Genomic DNA, 18,907 nt, shown 5'->3' on the forward strand with positions numbered 1-18,907 from the left:
CTTTGGGACCATTCAAAAAGTGATGCGATTCACGCACACGCAATAGGAAACAGGCTGTGAAACCGCAAGGCTGCACTTCCTGTTTCCCTTACTAGAGATCCCGACTCCTGTCAGGACATTGCGGGATCCGGGACAGGTAATTGTCCTTTTTTAAAAGTCAGCAGCTACAGTAATTGCAGCTGCTGACCTAATTTTTCTGAAGGAGCCTGGAGCTCCTTTAACCACTTCTGGACCGGAAGGATTTACCCCCTTAATGATCAGGCCATATTTTGCAATTTGGCACTGCGTGACTGACAATTGCGCAGTCATGCAATGCTGTACCCAAACAAAATTTACGTCCTTTTTTCCCACAAATAGAGCTTTCTTTTGGTGGCATTTAATCACCTCTGCGGTTTTTATTTTTTGCGATATAAAAAATAAAAATTAATTTTCTACTTTCTTATAAAAAAATATCCAATAAACTACATTTTTGTCATACATTTAGGCCAAAATGTATTTAGCTACAGGGCTTTGATAAAAAAAAAAATCTCAATAGGCGTATATTTATTGGTTTACGCAAAAGTTATTGCGTCTAAAAACAATGTTGTATATACTGGAATTTACGCAGCTTTTACTTTCTGACTATCTCATTTCTTGAAGTACTAAAATGGCAGGGCAGTACAACCCCCCCCACCCCGAAATTACCCCATTTTGGAAAGTAGACACCCCAACGAATTTCCTCAAAGGCATGTTGAGTCTATTGAATATTTAATAATAATTTTATGGTGTTTGAAAAATGACAAAACAAAAAAAAACTGAATTTTTGTAAAATCTTACCTGTAAAATTCCTTTCTCTGAGTCCTCCGACAGTCGCCGCCCCTCCATATTCGTCACTATGGGGTAATTGACCTTTGCTCCGTAGGAGTAGCTAGGCAACAGAATATGTCAATATTAAAGCTTTTAGCATATCCCACCCCCAGGGGGTGGTCCCCTCAGTCAATACCCTCCTGCTTCCTGTATCCATACCTCAGTTTCAGTAGAATAGCAGTAGAGTACATAAACCCCAAAAGAGGGGCGGGGGCGGCGACTGTCGGAGGACTCAGAGAAAGGAATTTTACAGGTAAGATTTTACAAAAATTCAGTTTTCTCTTACGTCCTCCGACAGTCGCCGCCCCTCCATATTCGTCACTATGGGGACGTCCCAAAGCAGTGCAAACATGAGGGGTGGGAAACGCAGCCGCGCCCAAGGCAACGCAGGACCCATACCAGAGAAAGGAACCTTACCAAAGGAAGGAAACCAGCTGGGCAGCATGAAAAAACCTTGCTCAACAGGAGCAACAACCCAGGAAAAACAAAAAAAACTCAGGGATAAAAAACATCCCAAACAGCCAAGGACCCAAAAACAAGGGACCCTAAGGTACTGCCGCACTAAGAACCTTGCGGCCAAAGGAAGCATCTGCCGATGCCTGAACATCCACTTTGTAGAACTTTGAGAAGGTGTGAACGGACGACCAAGTCGCCGCCTTACACACCTGGGTCACAGAAGCCCTATGATGACAGGCCCAAGACGTATGCAGAGATCTGGTAGAGTGCGCCTTCACAGGCATAGGGGGAACTTTTCCCTTCAAAGCATATGCCTGCTCAATAGTCTGTCTGATCCATTTGGCGATGGCAGAAGCCGACGCCGCCAAGCCCTTCCGAGGTCCCTCAGGAAGGACAAAGAGGGAATCCGTCTTGCGAAAAGATTTAGTTGCTGACAGGTAAACCCTGATCGCCCGAACAACATCCAAGGAATGTAAAGCCACCTCCTTCGGATGCTTAGGCTTCGCGCAAAGTGAAGGCAAGACAATGTCCTCATTGAGGTGAAATTCCGAAATCCTTTTCGGAAGAAAAGAAGGATTAGGTCGCAAGACCACCTTATCCAAGTGGAGCACCAGATACGGAGACCTGCAGGACAAAGCTGCCAGCTCCGATACTCTGCGAGCTGAAGTGATCGCCGACCTTCTTGGACAACAGAGGCAACGAGATCTCCCTGATCTTTTCAAAAGGAGCATGTTGTAACACGGACAGAACGAGGTTCAAGTCCCACGGAGGCAAAGGCTCCCTCCGAGGAGGGACCAGGTGTCGCACCCCTTGAACAAAGGTGCCAACCAGAGAATTAGACGCCACAGGGCGTTGAAAAAGAATGGCCAGCGCAGAAACCTGACCCTTAATCGTGGCCAACGCCAAACGCTGGTCCACACCCGTTTGAAGGAAAGACAACACCCTAGACACCGAGTATGAGCGAGGGGAAAACCCCCTGGACTCACACCAGACAAAATAGGCCTTCCAAGTACGGTAGTATATCTTCCCCGAAGAGGCCTTTCTAGCATTGATCAAAGTATGAATGACCTCCGGGGAAAGACCCCTATCCTTCAGGACCTCGGTTTCAACAGCCAGGCCATCAAAGCCAGCGACTGTAAAGCAGGATGGAATATCGGTCCTTGAGACAGAAGATCTTCTCGAAGAGGCAGACGCCATGGAGCGCCGACCGCCAGATTCACGAGGTCTGCGTACCAAGACCGGCGGGGCCAGTCTGGCGCCACCAGAATCACCGTTTTTGGTTCCGAGGACAACCTGCGAAGGAACCGGGATATCAATTGAATCTGTGGGAGCGCATACATCAGTCGATACTGATGCCACGGAGCCACTAACGCGTCCGACGCGTCTGCTCGAGGATCGCGCGTTCTCGCCACGAACCTCCCCACCTTGTTGTTCAGACGAGACGCGAACAGGTCCACATCCGGGAGACCCCACTTCGCGCACAACATCTGGAAGACGTCCGGGTGGAGCGACCATTCCCCCTGGTCCAGGGTTTGGCGACTCAGATAATCCGCCTGCCAGTTCTCCACCCACGGAATGTGAACCGCCGTAATTGCCGGGACGTGCGTCTCGGCCCAGGACAGAATGTCGGCCACCTCCCGAGCCGCTCGGGCACTCCTGGTGCCCCCTTGGTGGTTGATGTAGGCCACCGCTGTGGCATTGTCCGTCTGCACCCGAACCGGACGGCCCTGAAGCCTGTCCGTCCAACGTCGAAGGCAGAGATTTATCGCCCGCAATTCCAGAATGTTGATCGGAAGTGAGGATTCCCCCTCCCACCAAGTACCCTGGGCGGACAGAAAGCCCAGAACACCCCCCCAGCCCGACAGGCTGGCATCTGTGGTGATCACCGTCCAAGAAAGCGGACGGAAAGACTTGCCCCCCGACACCGCCGGGGACTGCAGCCACCACAGAAGATCCCTTCTGGTGCGAGGACTCAACGAGATCTGAAGATCCAGAGATTGTGGTCGCCCGTCCCACCTGGACAGGATCTCCGCCTGGAGACCCCTCGTGTGAAACTGGGCAAAGGGAATCGCCTCGAAAGCCGAGACCATCAAACCTAGACACCGCATGCCCGTCCGGAGGGATGAGCACAGAACGTCCCGAAGGGACCTGACTTTGTCCTGAAGAGTCTTGAGCTTGTCTTCCGGTAGGAAAACTTTTGCCTGAACAGAGTCCAGGATCATTCCCAGATAGGGAAGACGAACCGACGGGCACAGCGTCGATTTTGGGAAGTTTATCGTCCAACCAAACTCCTGCAGAGTCTGCATCGTGACGGACAAGTCGTTCACCAGACCCTGACTGGTCGCAGACCGAACCAGAATGTCGTCCAGATACCCCAGGATTGAGATACCCTGGGCTCTCAATAAGGCCAGAACCGGTGCAAGCACCTTGGTGAACACCCGCAGAGCCGAAGCGAGACCGAAGGGTAACGCCACGAGTTGGTAATGATCCTCCGCAATGGCGAAACGAAGGCACCTTTGGTGACCCTCAAAAATGGGGATGTGAAGGTACGCATCCTTCAAGTCGATGGATGCCATGAATTCTCCCGGAACTAGAGCAGCCACTACCGAGCGCAGGGATTCCATGCGGAACTTGCGAACCCGCACAAAGCGGTTCAGAGCTTTTAAGTCCAGAATTGGACGTACCTTGCCCTCCTTCCTGGGCACAGTGAACAGATTTGAATAAAACCCCCGAAATCTGTCCCGATGAGGCACCGGAACCACCACTCCCTGAGCCCGCAGGTCCCGCACCGCCAGGTGCAGATTCCGCAAACGCTCCGGAGACAGTTGAAGGTTTGAGGGAAAAAACCTGTTCGCCGGCCGAGATAGGAACTCGATCTTGTACCCGGACCGAACGATCTCCTGAACCCACCTGTCCCGAACGCGGGCCAGCCAGGGTCGAAGAAAACCGAGCAAACGTCCCCCCACCCCAGAACTGGGTGAGGGCGCCCCTTCAGGCTGCGTTGTTATGGGCAGCGGACCCGGACTGGCCGGACTTCTGCTTACCTGTCCACGGCTTCTTTTGGGAGCCTTGACCTTTGAAGGGCTTGCCCTTATAGTGCGACCGAAAGGCACGAAAGGACCCCTGAGAGGGCCTAAACGAAGCATGCTTCTTACCTTGAGCACCCTTAGCCTTGTGAGATTGGGGCAAGAGCGTGCTCTTACCCCCAGAGATCCCCTTTATCAGCGAATCTAGTGAGTCGCCAAAAAGGTGAGATCCCGTATAGGGCAAATTTGATAAAGTTTTGTGAGAAGACTGGTCCACAGACCAACATTTCAGCCAAATCAAACGGCGTGTCAACACCGCCACGCTGTGCACACGTGCAGCCAAAGGAATTGCATCTAATTCCGCATCACACAAATACATGACACCCTGATGAATTTGATCCACCATAGCCAACGTTGTCGGCGGGGCAGAATCAGCCACCAGGACGCGCCTGAGCACCTGCGTCCAATCCGCGACAGCCTGAGCTGCCATAAGGGAAGCAAAAATAGCTTTTAGCATGGAACCGGTAACCGAGTAAGTATGGCGGGCAAGAGACTCCAGTCTCCTGTCCATAGGGTCCCGGAACACCGGGGTATCCTCTGCCGGAATCACAGTGGATTTATTCAAAACCGCCACCGCGTGATCCACCTGAGGTGGCACACACCAGCGTTCATCAGTGGCGGGCGTGAAAGGATAACGCAGCTTGAACCTACTGGGCACAGCAAAAGGCTTTTTTAGATTGCGCCACTGTTCACTAACAGCGCGCTGAAAATCCTCAGTGCAAGGGAAAACCTGTGACGTTTTGCGTCTCCGCTGCGTCCCATAAGAAGCCAGGACGGCAGGCGGACACGGTTCATCCTGCAAATGCGTTTGTTTGATAGAAGCAACCAATTCATCCATGATTGCAAGCTCTTCAGACGAGCCAGGGGGGGAATCATCAACCCCTTCAACCTCTGCCTCCCCTTCCGACCCAGGGACGAACGGGACCCCGATAAGGGGACCCCAGCCATAGCAGCCCTATCACCATCGCCCTCTGAATCAGAGGAGATTGAAACTCTGGGCCGTTTTGTGGATTGAGCAGCCACAAGCATCTGCACCTGAGCAACCAGGTTAGCCACAATGGTGGCCAAATCGCCCCCCTAAGGGGAAACAGCAGCAGCCCCTTGGCCTCCCAGTAAAGTGGGAGGAAATTTGCTTTCCTGAGAATCCATGCCCCCAAAAGTTTGCCAGAGAAAAAAAGGGTAACTGCCCCTTTAAAAGCGTGGCGAGCGCAGCCCACCGCACACACACACACCAGCACAAGCCGACCCCCACAGGGAAAAATACAAACTCAGGCAAGGAATACAGGAATAAAGAGGGTAAAAACCTGGAGAGATCACTGCTGCTGCTGTATCGATCGGTGTGCCCAGGGAAAAGGAAGTGACGCAATAAAGGCCGCTCCTATAAAGCCTATGGAAGGCTACAAAAAAATGGCCGCCGGGGGAGGAAGTAAAGGCAGAGATCTAACAGTGCTAACATGAGGCAGGAGCGATCGCCGCCAAAATGGCGGAGCTTGGCGCCAAAAACGCCGCTCCCCGCACATAGTAAAACACCATCACACACCTGCAGTATAATAAAAAATGCCGGACCGCAGCAGCGGCCGCCGCATGTATGCACAAACACGATCAAATCATGCCCCGCAGCATACAGCCTGTCACACAGTAATAAAAGCACACAGTCTGAACACAGAAACAGTGCAGTATGGCCCCCCTCCTTGCAGCCCACAGAATGCAGCCAAAACAGACAGGGAGCCCAATAGTGTGTACAGAAGCAGGGTTACACAGTCCCAGACTGACACCCCCTAAACAGACAGGTCCCCACACAGATACACTTACCTTCTAAATGGCGTGGGGAGCCCGCCCAAGCGATCAAGCCGCTGCACAGAGGGCAGGGAGAGTCGCAGCCAGGACGCAGCAGAACTGCGGTGCGAAACCGCATGGCGTCCAATGAGGTAGCCACCTCACCGCAGCATCCCTGTATCGAACAGGGATGGGTCGTTCACACACGCCAGGAGAAAAACCTGACTGAACGCTCGATGGCAGGCTGGGAAGCCACTGGCCCACAACCTGCGACCAGGGGGGCCAGCCCGAGACCCAGCCCGTACGATCCTCTTCATCAGAAGAACTAACTAAAGCTGGAGAAACAAACAGCTAAGTAAAGATAGAGAAAAAAAACACTCAAATAAAATCAAAAAGAAGATAAAGGCTGAGACAAAAAGCCCCAGCACAGAAACAGCCTGCTAACTCCTGAAAGCTAGACAATGAAACTGAGGTATGGATACAGGAAGCAGGAGGGTATTGACTGAGGGGACCACCCCCTGGGGGTGGGATATGCTAAAAGCTTTAATATTGACATATTCTGTTGCCTAGCTACTCCTACGGAGTAAAGGTCAATTACCCCATAGTGACGAATATGGAGGGGTGGCGACTGTCGGAGGACGTAAGAGAAAAAGGGTTTTACACAAAGTGGTCATTGAAATGATATATTGCACACACATGCCATGGATACTTGTGGAATTACACCCCAAAATACATTCTGCTGCTTCTCCTGGGTATGAGGATACCCCATGTGTGAGACTTTTTGGGAGCCTATGTATGAAACTAATCACTGCCTTCAGGCTTTCAAAGGGCATAAATTGTTGGTTTCACTCCTCACTACCTATCACAGTTTCGGAGGCCATTAAATGCCAAGATAACATAAAATGCCCCGCAAAGCTCTCTGGTTTGACAGACCATTTACCACAAGTTGGAGGGTGTGTGCCATGCAACTGAGGTCTGACACTTCAGCAAGTCTCATTCTTTTCACCATGTTCGCTCCGCTGTTTCGAAGCACAAGCATCAATCACTCGGTCTTTGGCGATTCCCCATTTTTCCTAGCATGCCTTCCTAGTAACATTTCTCCAATGTACTACTCCCCAGTGTGGGATCCTTGCATCACTTTTCTATCTGCATCCATCTCCATTGAAATTTGAAAGACACTACTGAAATTGAATATAGGCTGAAAAAAAAAAAAAAAACTGTCTGGCACCCTGTGGTGGGTGGGTGGCTGGCTGGCACCCTGTGGTGGGTGGCTGGCTGGCACCCTGTGGTGGGTGGCAGGCTGGCTCCCTGTGGTGGGTGGCAGGCTGGCTCCCTGTGGTGGGTGGCAGGCTGGCTCCCTGTGGTGGGTGGCAGGCTGGCTCCCTGTGGTGGGTGGCTGGCTGGCACCCTGTGGTGGGTGGCTGGCTGGCACCCTGTGATGGGTGGCTGGCTGGCACCCTGTGATGGGTGGCTGGCTGGCACCCTGTGATGGGTGGCTGGCTGGCACCCTGTGTGGTGGGTGGGTGGCTGACTGGCTGCTATAAGCCCAAAGCCTGTGGCTGGCTAGCGCCTGTGTCTGGCTGGTACAGGCCAGTGGGTGTGTGTGTGTGTGTGTGTGTGTGTGTGTGTGGCTGGCTGGCTGTGGGTGTTGTGGCCGCGGCGGCTGTGTTAAACACACTGTGCACTGTGACTGTAGTGTATGTACACTCACTGTCCCAACTCCAGACGAGGCTGAGGGAGGCAGCCTAAGAAGGAAGAAGCTGTCCCAGTGCGCGGAGGTGCAACATACACGATGACGTCACGACAATATCGGCAATAATTGGTAACCGCCGGGGCCGATTCCAATATATCGGGGAAAGTGCATATCGGCCCTCAATATATCGGCTTTGCCGATAATCGGTCGATCTCTAGTGTCTACTTTCCGAAAAGGGGTCATTTGAATAAGCAAGGTCCACGGATCCGGAAAAAAGCAAAGACATTCCTCCCACCCCAGACGCGGGTGAGGGCACCCCTACAGGCTGGGGAAGGATTGTCTGCGGAAGCAGAAGCGCCTGCTTTGGACTTACCATTCCAAGGTCTCTTGGAGCCTCCTGCAAAGTTACGGTTGGATCTCAAGCCCTTTTCCTGGGAGGCAGCCAGACGAAAGGGCCACTTTTGAGCTGAAGAGAAGGGACCCCGCTTACGGTGAGGTTCCTTGCTCTTCGCAGCCTGCAGAAGCAATGTACTCTTGCACCCCGTAAGGTCCGCAATGATCTCTTCCATAGAGGCACCGAATGGACGATCACCTACAAAAGGAAGATCAGTCAGTACCTTTTTAGAAGCCTGGTCAGCTGACCAGTACTTCAACCAGATCATGCGGCGAATGATAGCCACAGTCACAGGAACCCTGCTGGCCAAAGGGGCCGCATCCAGGAATGCATCACAAATATACTGTAACCCTTGGATCAACTGATCCGCCAGCTCAGAAGGTTTTTGACTCCCCTTCAGATCCTGGAGCAAAATCTTAGCCCATTCCATTAAGGTCTGGGATACCAAGGTGATAGCACACCAGCCACAGTGAAGAGGTACCAGACCAGGGCTTCAGCTCTTTTGTGAACGGGGTCCTTAAAAGACGGGGAATCTTTCATCAACAAAGGCGTGGCCTTATTTAGCCTGGAAACCTGAGAGTCCACGGTGGAACCGTTCGTTTCTTCAGAGGAGACTCCTCAAAGGGATATCAACAATGTGGCTCAGGGAACCCCACTGACTAGTGACAATCTAAAAGTGAGGGTGAGTCCTGTCGCAGGCCTTGCTTATTCAGGACAAATGGGTCCACAAACTGATTCGGTTTGGTTACAGGATCGAGTTTCGATCCTTGCCTCCGGCAAGGTTCTTTCCTTCCAACTTACGCCTGTCTCCAGAGCGGCTACAGGGCCTCTACGAAGCAGTGCAGGACTTGTTAGCACAAGGAGTTATTGTGCCGGTTCCAGAGACAGAACATTTCCAAGGTTTTTATTCAAATCCGTTTTCAATTCCCAGGAAGGAAGGAAGGCAAGGTTCGTCCAATCTTGAATCTCAAGGCTCTGGACCACTTTCTGTGGGTTCAGAAATTTCAGATGGAGTCCATCCGCACAGTAGTAGCTTTCCTTCATCAAGGAGATCTGCTGTCTTTGATCAATCTCTAGGACATTTACCTTCATATTCCAATTTATGTTGGGCATCAGCATTTTCTTTGTTTTGGCGTGGGCGAGGAGCACTTTCAATTCGTGGCATTACCCTTTGGTCTCGCTTCAGCTCCTTGAGTGTTCAAAAAGGTTTTGGCCCCAGTGTTGGCCTTGTTACGGCAGAAGGGAATTGCGGTACTTGGTTACCTGGATGATCTACTTCTTGGGGGCAGAGTCTTCCTTGGCTCTAGGAGCCAACTTGGACGTTACGGTGTGAAGTCTGCAGGAGTATGGGTGGACACTGAATTTTCTGAAATGGGCACTGTCTCCATCCACAAAGTTGGACTACATGGGTCTGACGCTGGAGTCAGCGTCAGCCCGGGTGTTTCTTCCTCAGACAAAACTTCTGAAGCTACAGGATGCTGTTCGGCTCCTGTTGTCCAACCATCAACCATGACTCAGGACTGCATGCAAGTGCTGGGTCTGATGGTCTCCACCTTCGAGGCGGTTCCATTTGTGCAGTTCCACACCAGACCTTTTCAAAGGGAAATTATTATCAAATGGAACAAGCATCCGCTGTCTTTGGACAATTGGGTTCTGTCGCGTCAGGGTTCGAGGGAGTCTCTCCTGTGGTGGCTCTGCTCCCTGGCTCTACGTCTGGGAAAATATTTTCTTCCCCTGTATTGGACTGCAAACACCACGTATGCCAGTCTCTCCGGATAGGGAGGTGTCTTGGGAGTGTGTTCGGCCCAAGGTGTCTGGACTCGGGAAGAGTCCAGGTTGCTGATCAACATCCTGGAAATTAGGGTGATCAGACTTAGTCTCAATGGACAGATCATCTGCAGGGACGCCCTGTGCGGATACAATCGGACAATGCTACGGCTGTGCATATGTAAATCATCAAGGGGAGCACAAAGAGTGCCCTGGCGGCCCGGAAGTGCCCAGCATCTTGAGGCGGGCAGAACAATATGTTCCGGCCCTCTCTGCTGTGCACATTCCGGGGGGCAAGCAGACTATCTCAGTCGGCAGACGTTGGATCTGGGAGAATGTGCTTTCACCCAGAGGTTTTCCATCAACTGTGTCTTCGGTGTGGAACCCCCGATGTGGACCTGCTGGCTTCCTGTCTCAACAGAAAGGTGCAGAGGTTCAGGTCCAGGTCTAAGGATCCTCTGGCCAACGCTGCAGACGCTCTGGTGGCCCCTTGGGGTCAGTATCGTCTGATTTACGCCTTTCCTCAAATACAACTTATGTCGAGACTGCTACGTAGATTTGAAGTAGAAGAAATTCCAGTCATTCTGGTGGCACCAGACTGGGCTCGCCGGTCTTGGTACGCAGGCCTGGTAAGGCTGGTAGCAGACGTCCCTAGGAAACTTCCTCTCAAGGAAGATCTCCAGTCTTGGGGACCAATCTTCCATCCTGCTTTACGGTCGCTGGCTTTAACGGCGCGGCTATTGAAAAGCCAGGTGCTGAAAGAGAGGGCTTTAGTAGTCGGCGATACCTACACTGTTGAAGGTTAGGAAATCTACTTCCAGGAAGGTTTATAGAGTTTGGAAGGCGTACATTACTTAGTGTGAGTCGCGCGGGGGGGGGGGGGGGGGGTTTCTACAATTGGGTGCAGAGCAACGTTTGGCACTGGGCAACATCAAGGGCCAGGATTCCCCCTTGGCTATTTTTTTTCCAAAGGCCGTTGGCAGCGAAGTTCTTGGTTCACACTTTTGTGCAGAGATTTTGCCATCTGGCTTCTCCGGTGTGATCCCCGGTACCTCCGTGGGATCTCAATTTGGTTCGGCCGGTGCTTCAAAGGCCTCCCTTTGAAAATATTAGAGAAATTCCTCTGCACACAATGTCGCAGAAGGTGGCTTTCTTAATAGCTATTACTTCCGCACATCGCGTGTCGGAGTTGGCTGCGTTGTCCTGTCAGTCACCTTACTTGGTGATTCATAGGGACAAAGTGGTGTTGCTACCCTGTCAGACATTCTTTCCTAATGTTGTCTCTGGGATTCATCTGAATGAAGACATTGTGTTACAGTCCCTATGCCCCTAAGCCTACACATCCTAAGGAAATTGCCTTACATTCTTTGAAAGTGGTAAGGGCGATTCGGGTTTACCTGGCGGTGAATGAACCGATTAGGAAATCCAATTTTTTGTTTGTTCTTTACTGATGGACCTCGTAAGGGGCAGGCCGCATCTGCTGCGACCATTTCCAAGTGGATCAGGCAGACGGTGGTGCAGGTCTACTCCATTAAGGGTCAGGTTCCTCCTTTCCCTGTTAAAGTGCATTCTACGAGGGCGCTCAGTGCCTCCTGGGCCTTCTGTCATCAGGCGTCAGGGGTTCAGGTGTGCAAAGAGGCTACTTGGTCGTCTGTACACACATTCACAAAATTTTATAAGGTGGATGTACTTGCATCTTCGGATGCAGCATTTGGCCGCAAAGTTTTGGAGGCTGTGGTTGCGGAGGCTTCCACTTCTTGAGGGTGAAAATGTTTCCTGGTGGTGAGCTCCAGTTATTCCTAGTTGAGCTCCTGTTGTTACCTGGTTGGCTAGGTTTAGCCTTTTTGGGAATTCTGCGTTTGCTGTGCTTTTTCCCACCTCTCATGTTGACACTGCTTTGGGACATCCCACTGGTCTGAAAAATTGAAGCTCTGTCTGTCAGTGAACGAAAGAGAAAACTGGATTTTTGTCTTACCGTAAAATCCTTTTCTCTGAAGTTCTCTGACACAGCAGTGGCCCCTCGGTTGGGGTTGAGTTATTTGTTCTTCTGACACTGCTTGTTACAAACTGGTCTTACAGCAGGAAGTGATGGTATACCCTCTGGGACTGCCCCAGGGGCGTAACCAAAAAGGTTCTGCCTAGTCCTACTCCTAGAGAGAGAGCATAAGCCCACAGGTCTAAAGAATTGAAGCTGAGTCTGTCAGTGAACAAAAGAGAAAAAAAAAATTGTAATTTTTGGAGGTGTTTAGTGTGTGTGTGTGTGTGTGTGTGTGTGTGTGTGTGTGTGTGTGTGTGTGTGTGTGTGTGTGTGTGTGTGTGTGTGTGTGTGTGTGTGTGTGTGTGTGTGTGTGTGTGTGTGTGTGTGTGTGTGTGTGTGTGTGTGTGTGTGTGTGTTGAAAAAAAGATCTGTACACTATAATAGTGACACTGTGACAGGGCAATGAAGGGGTTAACTTGGGGTGATCAGGGGGTTAAATCTTTATTAAGGGATATATGGGGGGTACCCTAAACCTATCTGGGACTCCCTCTAACTATCACTGTATCTCAAACTAACTGAAGTCACAAGTGACACCAATACAGTGATCAGTAAATGTATCTGTATACTGTATAGAGTGTGCACTGTGACAGGGAGTGAAAGGGTTAACGGGGGGTGATCAGGGGGTTAAATGCGTGCCTATGTATACTGGTGTCAGTGTACTGCTTCTGTACTCACAATAGAGGTTTTCTCTTCTCACGCTGGAACCGAAAAGGACTCCAGGAGAGGAGATCGCATCATTTCCTGTGCCTGTGTTTACGTTAAATGGGCACAGGACGTTCTGCAATTGGTCAAAACCGATCAACGGGTCCAGGCCAAAAATCATTGGCCTGGACCTGATGACTGATAGGTTCTGAACTGAACCGAATTAGAACATCGCGGAGAAGGCTGGGGCACCCGGGGGTGACCGACGTATGGGTATGGCGATTCGCGCAGCCGAGCCAGCTTGCCGTAGTAGGTCTGCGGTGGGCGGTCGCCAACTGGTTAATGCACCTAGATCTCCAGGAAGAGCATAGAGATTCACGGTCCCTCTGTACTACGTGTTGCGATGATGTACATTCTGACTGGACTGACAGCACACCTTAAAATGACTGTAAATCTTAATTTTTTTTCTTTTTTTTAAACTAACAAAAAAAGAAGAGGTTATACTTACCTGCTCTGTGTAATGGTATTGCACAGAGCAGCCGCTTACCTGCTTTTCTGGGGTCCCCCGTCGGTGCTGTCCGCTCCTCCCCTTTTGCGTGTGCCCCAATAGCAAGCTGCTTGCTATGCTGGCACACATGCAGGCAGGCCTGAGCCAGGCTGCGTGCGTCCCTAGGTACACACAGAACGGCTTGGTCACTCACCTTTCACGTGACAACACCCCCAACTTAACATCACAGTTCTTAGTCCGCTCCACATCACAGTTCCCTTTGCAATCACAACCCCCCTTAAACAGTCCCACTTGCAAGTACAGCTCTCCCCTGCCTTCCCAACCCTACCTTAAAGAAGCAGGGCAGAGGGTAAAAGGCCTGCCAGGTCTGCAGGCCCTAATGTTAACAAGAAAATAATTGGTTGCTAGGACCGACTTGCGTCCTGACAGCCCATCGCCCACCTGTTAATTGGAAAAGTTAGGCAGCTCCCACCTTCCATGCAGACCTGCCATGCCTCCTGCCGTCTTTCCTGCTGTAAGGTTCACAGCCGCGGCGACCGGACAAATATCTACTAGAGAGGATGTCCAACCAGTCTACTGAATTCAGCTGCCGTAGTCCAAACATGACTGTCAGACGAATCATGGTCCACAATTTAGTGACACCTGCCCTACACCCTAACCAGCCTCAAGTCAACTTTGTTAGGAAAGAGTGTTTAAATAAAGCTACAACTTATAAATGAAAATCAGCAAGTCTACAGACAGGGTTAATGATAGCAAACACAGAATCCCAAGTCCCCTCACAGACAAAGAACTGTGTAGGATTTTTCCCTGCTCAAGGGTCCGGAATAGAAGCTAAAAAAAAAAAAGGTAAGCTGCAACAAATATAAAAGTAGTTATCCCAATTTGCCTGCAAGTAGAAAACCACTTTAGGCAAACCACATCCATCATCATACAGATGAAAAGTAAAATATATAATCCAGTTTCTTCTTTAAATTAAAAAATGTTCTGAAGAAGCAATCCTCTAGAAATTCTATTTCCACCAACACAAGGATGTTGGCACCTAAAGGGAAATAATTACAGGAAAAGAATTGTGATTTAGTCCCCATGAGTCTCTTAAACAAAAGTACTATAATTACGCACCTGTAATCATAGTGTAGTTTGTGGCATTACTACTGGGAAGTAATCCCAGGGGTAAAGAATGTACTGATTGAGCAGTAAGTGCAGGATTGTCAACACTTTTCTAATGCCAGCACAAGTTAATAAATAAACAATACTTTGGAATGTACATGCACTAAAAAGTTGACGTATGTGAGGGATGCTCCTCTAAAGATGTAGCTCAACCCACTATAAGAAAATCATTTTTATTAAGCACATTACAACATGCTATCTGGTAACAATAAATGTTATCTGTGTCTTCTGCACTCAATACCACCGCAGCAAAGTTATACCATAAATAGAAGTGGTGGGGATAGTCCCTCCCCATTCAGGGCATCAGGAAGCAATGACTTGCATTTGAAATTTATATTATGTTCATCTCAAATCAAATTATATTCTGTAGAAAACATTAATAAATAAAAATTAGACAAAAAAGTTTACCGTTTCACCATGGCTGGATTGTAAAGATAAATCTTCATGAACCGTCTTTCCTTTTCATGATACCCATAAAAAGGTCTGTAAGAAAGCACAAAAAAAACGGTTAGTGACGTCAGCACAAGTACTGACTGGCATATGTCATTTAACCTAAAATTGTAACATTAAATTTAAACTTTAGGCGGCAAATGAAAATGTGCAGACAGTCAAGAATATCCTTTAACCGCTGGCCAACCAGCCGCCATAGTTTTACTGCGGCAGGTTGGCTCTGTCCCGCGAAACAATGTACAGTATCTCACAAAAGTGAGTACACCCATCACATTTTTTGTAAATTTTTTTATATCTTTATGTGTAAAACACTGAAGAAATGACACTTTGCTACAATGGAAAGTAGTGAGTGTACAGCTTGTATAACAGTGTAAAGTTTGCTGTCCCCTCAAAATAACTCAAAACACAGCCATTAATGTCTAAACCGCTGGCAACAAGTGAGTAGACCCCTAAGTAAAAATGTGCAAATTGGGCCCAATTAGCCATTTTCCCTCCCCGGCGTCATGTGACTTGTTAGTGTTACAAGGTCTCAGGTGTAAATGGGGAGCAGGTGTGAAATTTGGTGTTAATCGCTCTCACTCTCTCATACTGGTCACTGAAAGTTCAACATGGCAGCTCATAGCACTGAACTCTGAGGATCTAAAAAAAAAAAAAAAAAAAAAGAATTGTTGCACTACATAAACATGGCTTAGGCTATAAAAAGATTACCAAGACCCTGAACCCTGAAACTGAGCTGCAGCATGGTGGCCAAAACCATACAGCGGTTTAACAGGACAGGTTTCACTCAGAACAGTCCTCGCTATTGGTCGACCAAAGAGGTTGAGTGCAGGTGTTCAGCTTCATATTGTCATTGGGAAATAGACGTTTGAGTGCTGACAGCATTGCTGCAGAGGTTGAAGGGGTGGGGGGTCAGCCTGTCATGGTTTAGACCATACGCCACACATTGCATCAAATTGATCTGCATTGCGGTCGTCCCAGAAGGAAGCCTCTTCCAAAGATGATGCACAAGAAAGCCCACAAACAGTTTGCTGAAGACAAGCAGACTAGGGACATGGATTACTGTGGTCTGATGAGACCAAGATAAATGTATTTGCTTCAGATAGTGTCGAGCGTGTGTGGCGGCAACCAGGGGAGGATTAAAAAAAAAAAAAAAAGTGTGTCTTGCCTACAGTCAAGCATGGTGGTGGGAGTGTCATGGTCTGGGGCTGCATGAGTGCTGCCAGCACTGGGAAGCTACAATTCATTGAGGGAACCATGCATGCCAATATGTACTGTAACATACTGAAGCAGAGCATGATCCCCTTCCTTCGGAGACTGGGCCGCAGGGCAGAATTCCAACATAACGACCCCAAACACAACCTCCAAGACGACCACTGCCTTGCCAAAGAAGCTGAGGGTAAAAGTGATGGACTGGCCAAGCATGTCTCCAGACCTTAACCCCACTGAGCATCTGTGGGGCATCCTCAAACGGAAGGTGGGGGAGCGCAAGGCCGCCAACATCCACCAGCTCCGTAAGGTCATCATGGAGGAGTGGAAGAGGACTCCAGTGGCAACCTGTGAAGCTCTGGTGAACTCCATGCCCAAGAGGATCAAAGCAAAAAAACAAAGAGGAGAAGCGCTCTAAGTGCAGACAGTTTATTCATACATATAAGACAATGTGTGTGGTAACTCACAAGACATGAATGAAGGTCAGGCTGTGTGACACCATTGGATCTTAGGACATCCTCTGGGGGGAGGGGGGTTGTAACATCCACTCCAAGGCGCCGTCCGTGGCTGAGTCAATGTTGATGGGAGGAAAGAAAGCCGGCTGCCTCCCGCCTCAGTGTACGGTATGTGGTCAGATGGAGATGACCGGCGGCTGCAAAGTTCCGTAGGAGGATGGACGCTCTCCCGTCACCAGGGGTGGTGTGATCAAACAGCAAAAGAACGACAGGCACGACGCGTTTCTGAGCATGCGCGGGGTCAGTATACCCGGCGCGCTCTTTCTTCAGGTGCTGGAGCGCCGTAGACTCAGTGCTCTCCGCTGATCTTCATTGTTGTAGGAGGACCCTCAGCGTTCTCATGTACCCTACAGGAGTTCTGGTCTTGCATTGTACATGAAGCCAATGCCTGCTTGGGCCTCGCAGCTCTCCGTCATCATCATCATCATGTACAATGCAAGACCAGAACTCCTGTAGGGTACATGAGAACGCTGAGGGTCCTCCTACAACAATGAAGATCAGCGGAGAGCACTGAGTCTACGGCGCTCCAGCACCTGAAGAAAGAGCGCGCCAGGTATACTGACCCCGCGCATGCTCAGAAACGCGTCGTGCCTGCCGTTCTTTTGCTGTTTGATCACACCACCCCTGGTGACGGGAGAGCGTCCATCCTCCTACGGGAACTTTGCAGCCGCCGGTCATCTCCATCTGACCACATACCGTACACTGAGGCGGGAGGCAGCCGGCTTTCTTTCCTCCCATCAACATTGACTCAGCCACGGACGGCGCCTTGGAGTGGATGTTACAACCCCCCTCCCCCCAGAGGATGTCCTAAGATCCAATGGTGTCACACAGCCTGACCTTCATTCATGTCTTGTGAGTTACCACACACATTGTCTTATATGTATGAATAAACTGTCTGCACTTAGAGCGCTTCTCCTCTTTGTTTTTTTGCTTATACAGAATCTCCTCTTGGTCTGTGGAAGAGCGGCTCAGTGCATATGGACTATCCCCTTCGGTCTACATGTTGATCTCATACTATACAGTAATTTTATCTTATTAGTTTTATCTACTGCTTAGTCCTTTGTTAGCCTTTTTGTCCCTTCCCCCCCCCCCCTTCCCCCCTCTCTGCTTTGTATTTGATTTACCATACACCTCTTCTGTGTCGGAGGTTTTTTAGCGCTCTGGTCATATATATATATATATACACAAGAGGGTCAAAGCAGTGCAGGAAAAGAAAATGGTGGCCACACAAAATATTGACACTTTGGGCCCAATTTAGACATGTTCACTTAGGGCAGGCCTCGACAAACCCCGGGCGCCAGGTCGCATTTGCGACTAGAATTAGCGACCTGGCGCCTGGGGGGCCCTGCAGGTGTCCTGTCCCTTTTGCGCCCCCACCTTCTTTCCCGAGTGCACGGACTTCCACGCCATCCATAAATTGAGGCCCCGGCTTTTCGGCCTTCTTCCGTTAGATGAGAGGCTAGGGGAATTGGCGCCCTCTTGTGGTGGCCGGGAGTAATGCATGTTCTCAATGCCTTCCTTCTCATCTGCTCTTTGGAAGGAGATGGGAAGTTTTTGCAGGCTTCATCTCTCTGTCCAGTTACCTTTGCTTAAAGGTAAGTGGACAGGGAGTGTTTTTATTATTATTCATTTATTTTTTAAATTAAAAAAAAAATAAATAATACATTTTTTCTTTTTTTTAAAAAAAAAAAAAAAAAAAAAAAAAAAACACTTTTTTTTCTTCAATTCTTATAAAAAAAAAAATATGATTATATATATATATATATATATATATATATATATATATATATATATATATATATATATATATATATATATATATATATATATATATATATATAATTTTTTTTTATAAGAATTGAAAAAAAAAGAATGTTTATTATATATATATATATATATATATATATATATATATATATATATATATATATATATATATATATATATATATATATATATATATAAACTTTTTTTTTTCAATTCTTATTAAAGAACAAAAATGATATATAATATATATATCTTTTTTTTTCCTCATCGCCGTGCCACAGCCGAAGGCCCCTTTCACACGGGCTGTCTGATCGGGTCCGCCTGACAGTTTTTCAGACAGACCTGATCGGACCCCTCATTCTCCTCTATGGAGCGGTAATCGGAGGATCGGATCAGATGGCATCGGATGGAAAAAGAGAGACAGTCTGTTTCCATCCAATTGCGCTATAGAGGAGAGTGGGGTTCTAGTCGTATTTATGTGTAAATTTAGTATCCGTTTTATTAAATAAAGCTTGGTTGTTAGTTTAAAAAAAAAAAAAAAAAACTGGCTCCTAACTTTTTTAGCTGGCTCCTAGATTTCAGGCAAATTTGTCAAG

At 48.9% G+C, this 18,907-nt stretch overlaps 1 protein-coding gene across 1 annotated transcript in view; it reads right to left on the reverse strand.

Moving 5' to 3' along the window:
• The window catches only part of REV3L (REV3 like, DNA directed polymerase zeta catalytic subunit), a 422,230-nt gene that overhangs the window by 231,605 nt on the left and 171,718 nt on the right, over window positions 1-18,907 (reverse strand). Inside the window, exon 3 of the mRNA XM_082249080.1 lies at window positions 14,782-14,856. Within this exon, the coding sequence (XP_082105206.1) occupies window positions 14,782-14,856 (75 nt within the window). The remainder of the gene's footprint in view (window positions 1-14,781; window positions 14,857-18,907) is intronic.

This window comes from Pelophylax lessonae (genome assembly GCF_965119305.1).
Source record: "Pelophylax lessonae genome assembly, chromosome: 3".
NCBI classification, from domain to species: domain Eukaryota; kingdom Metazoa; phylum Chordata; class Amphibia; order Anura; family Ranidae; genus Pelophylax; species Pelophylax lessonae.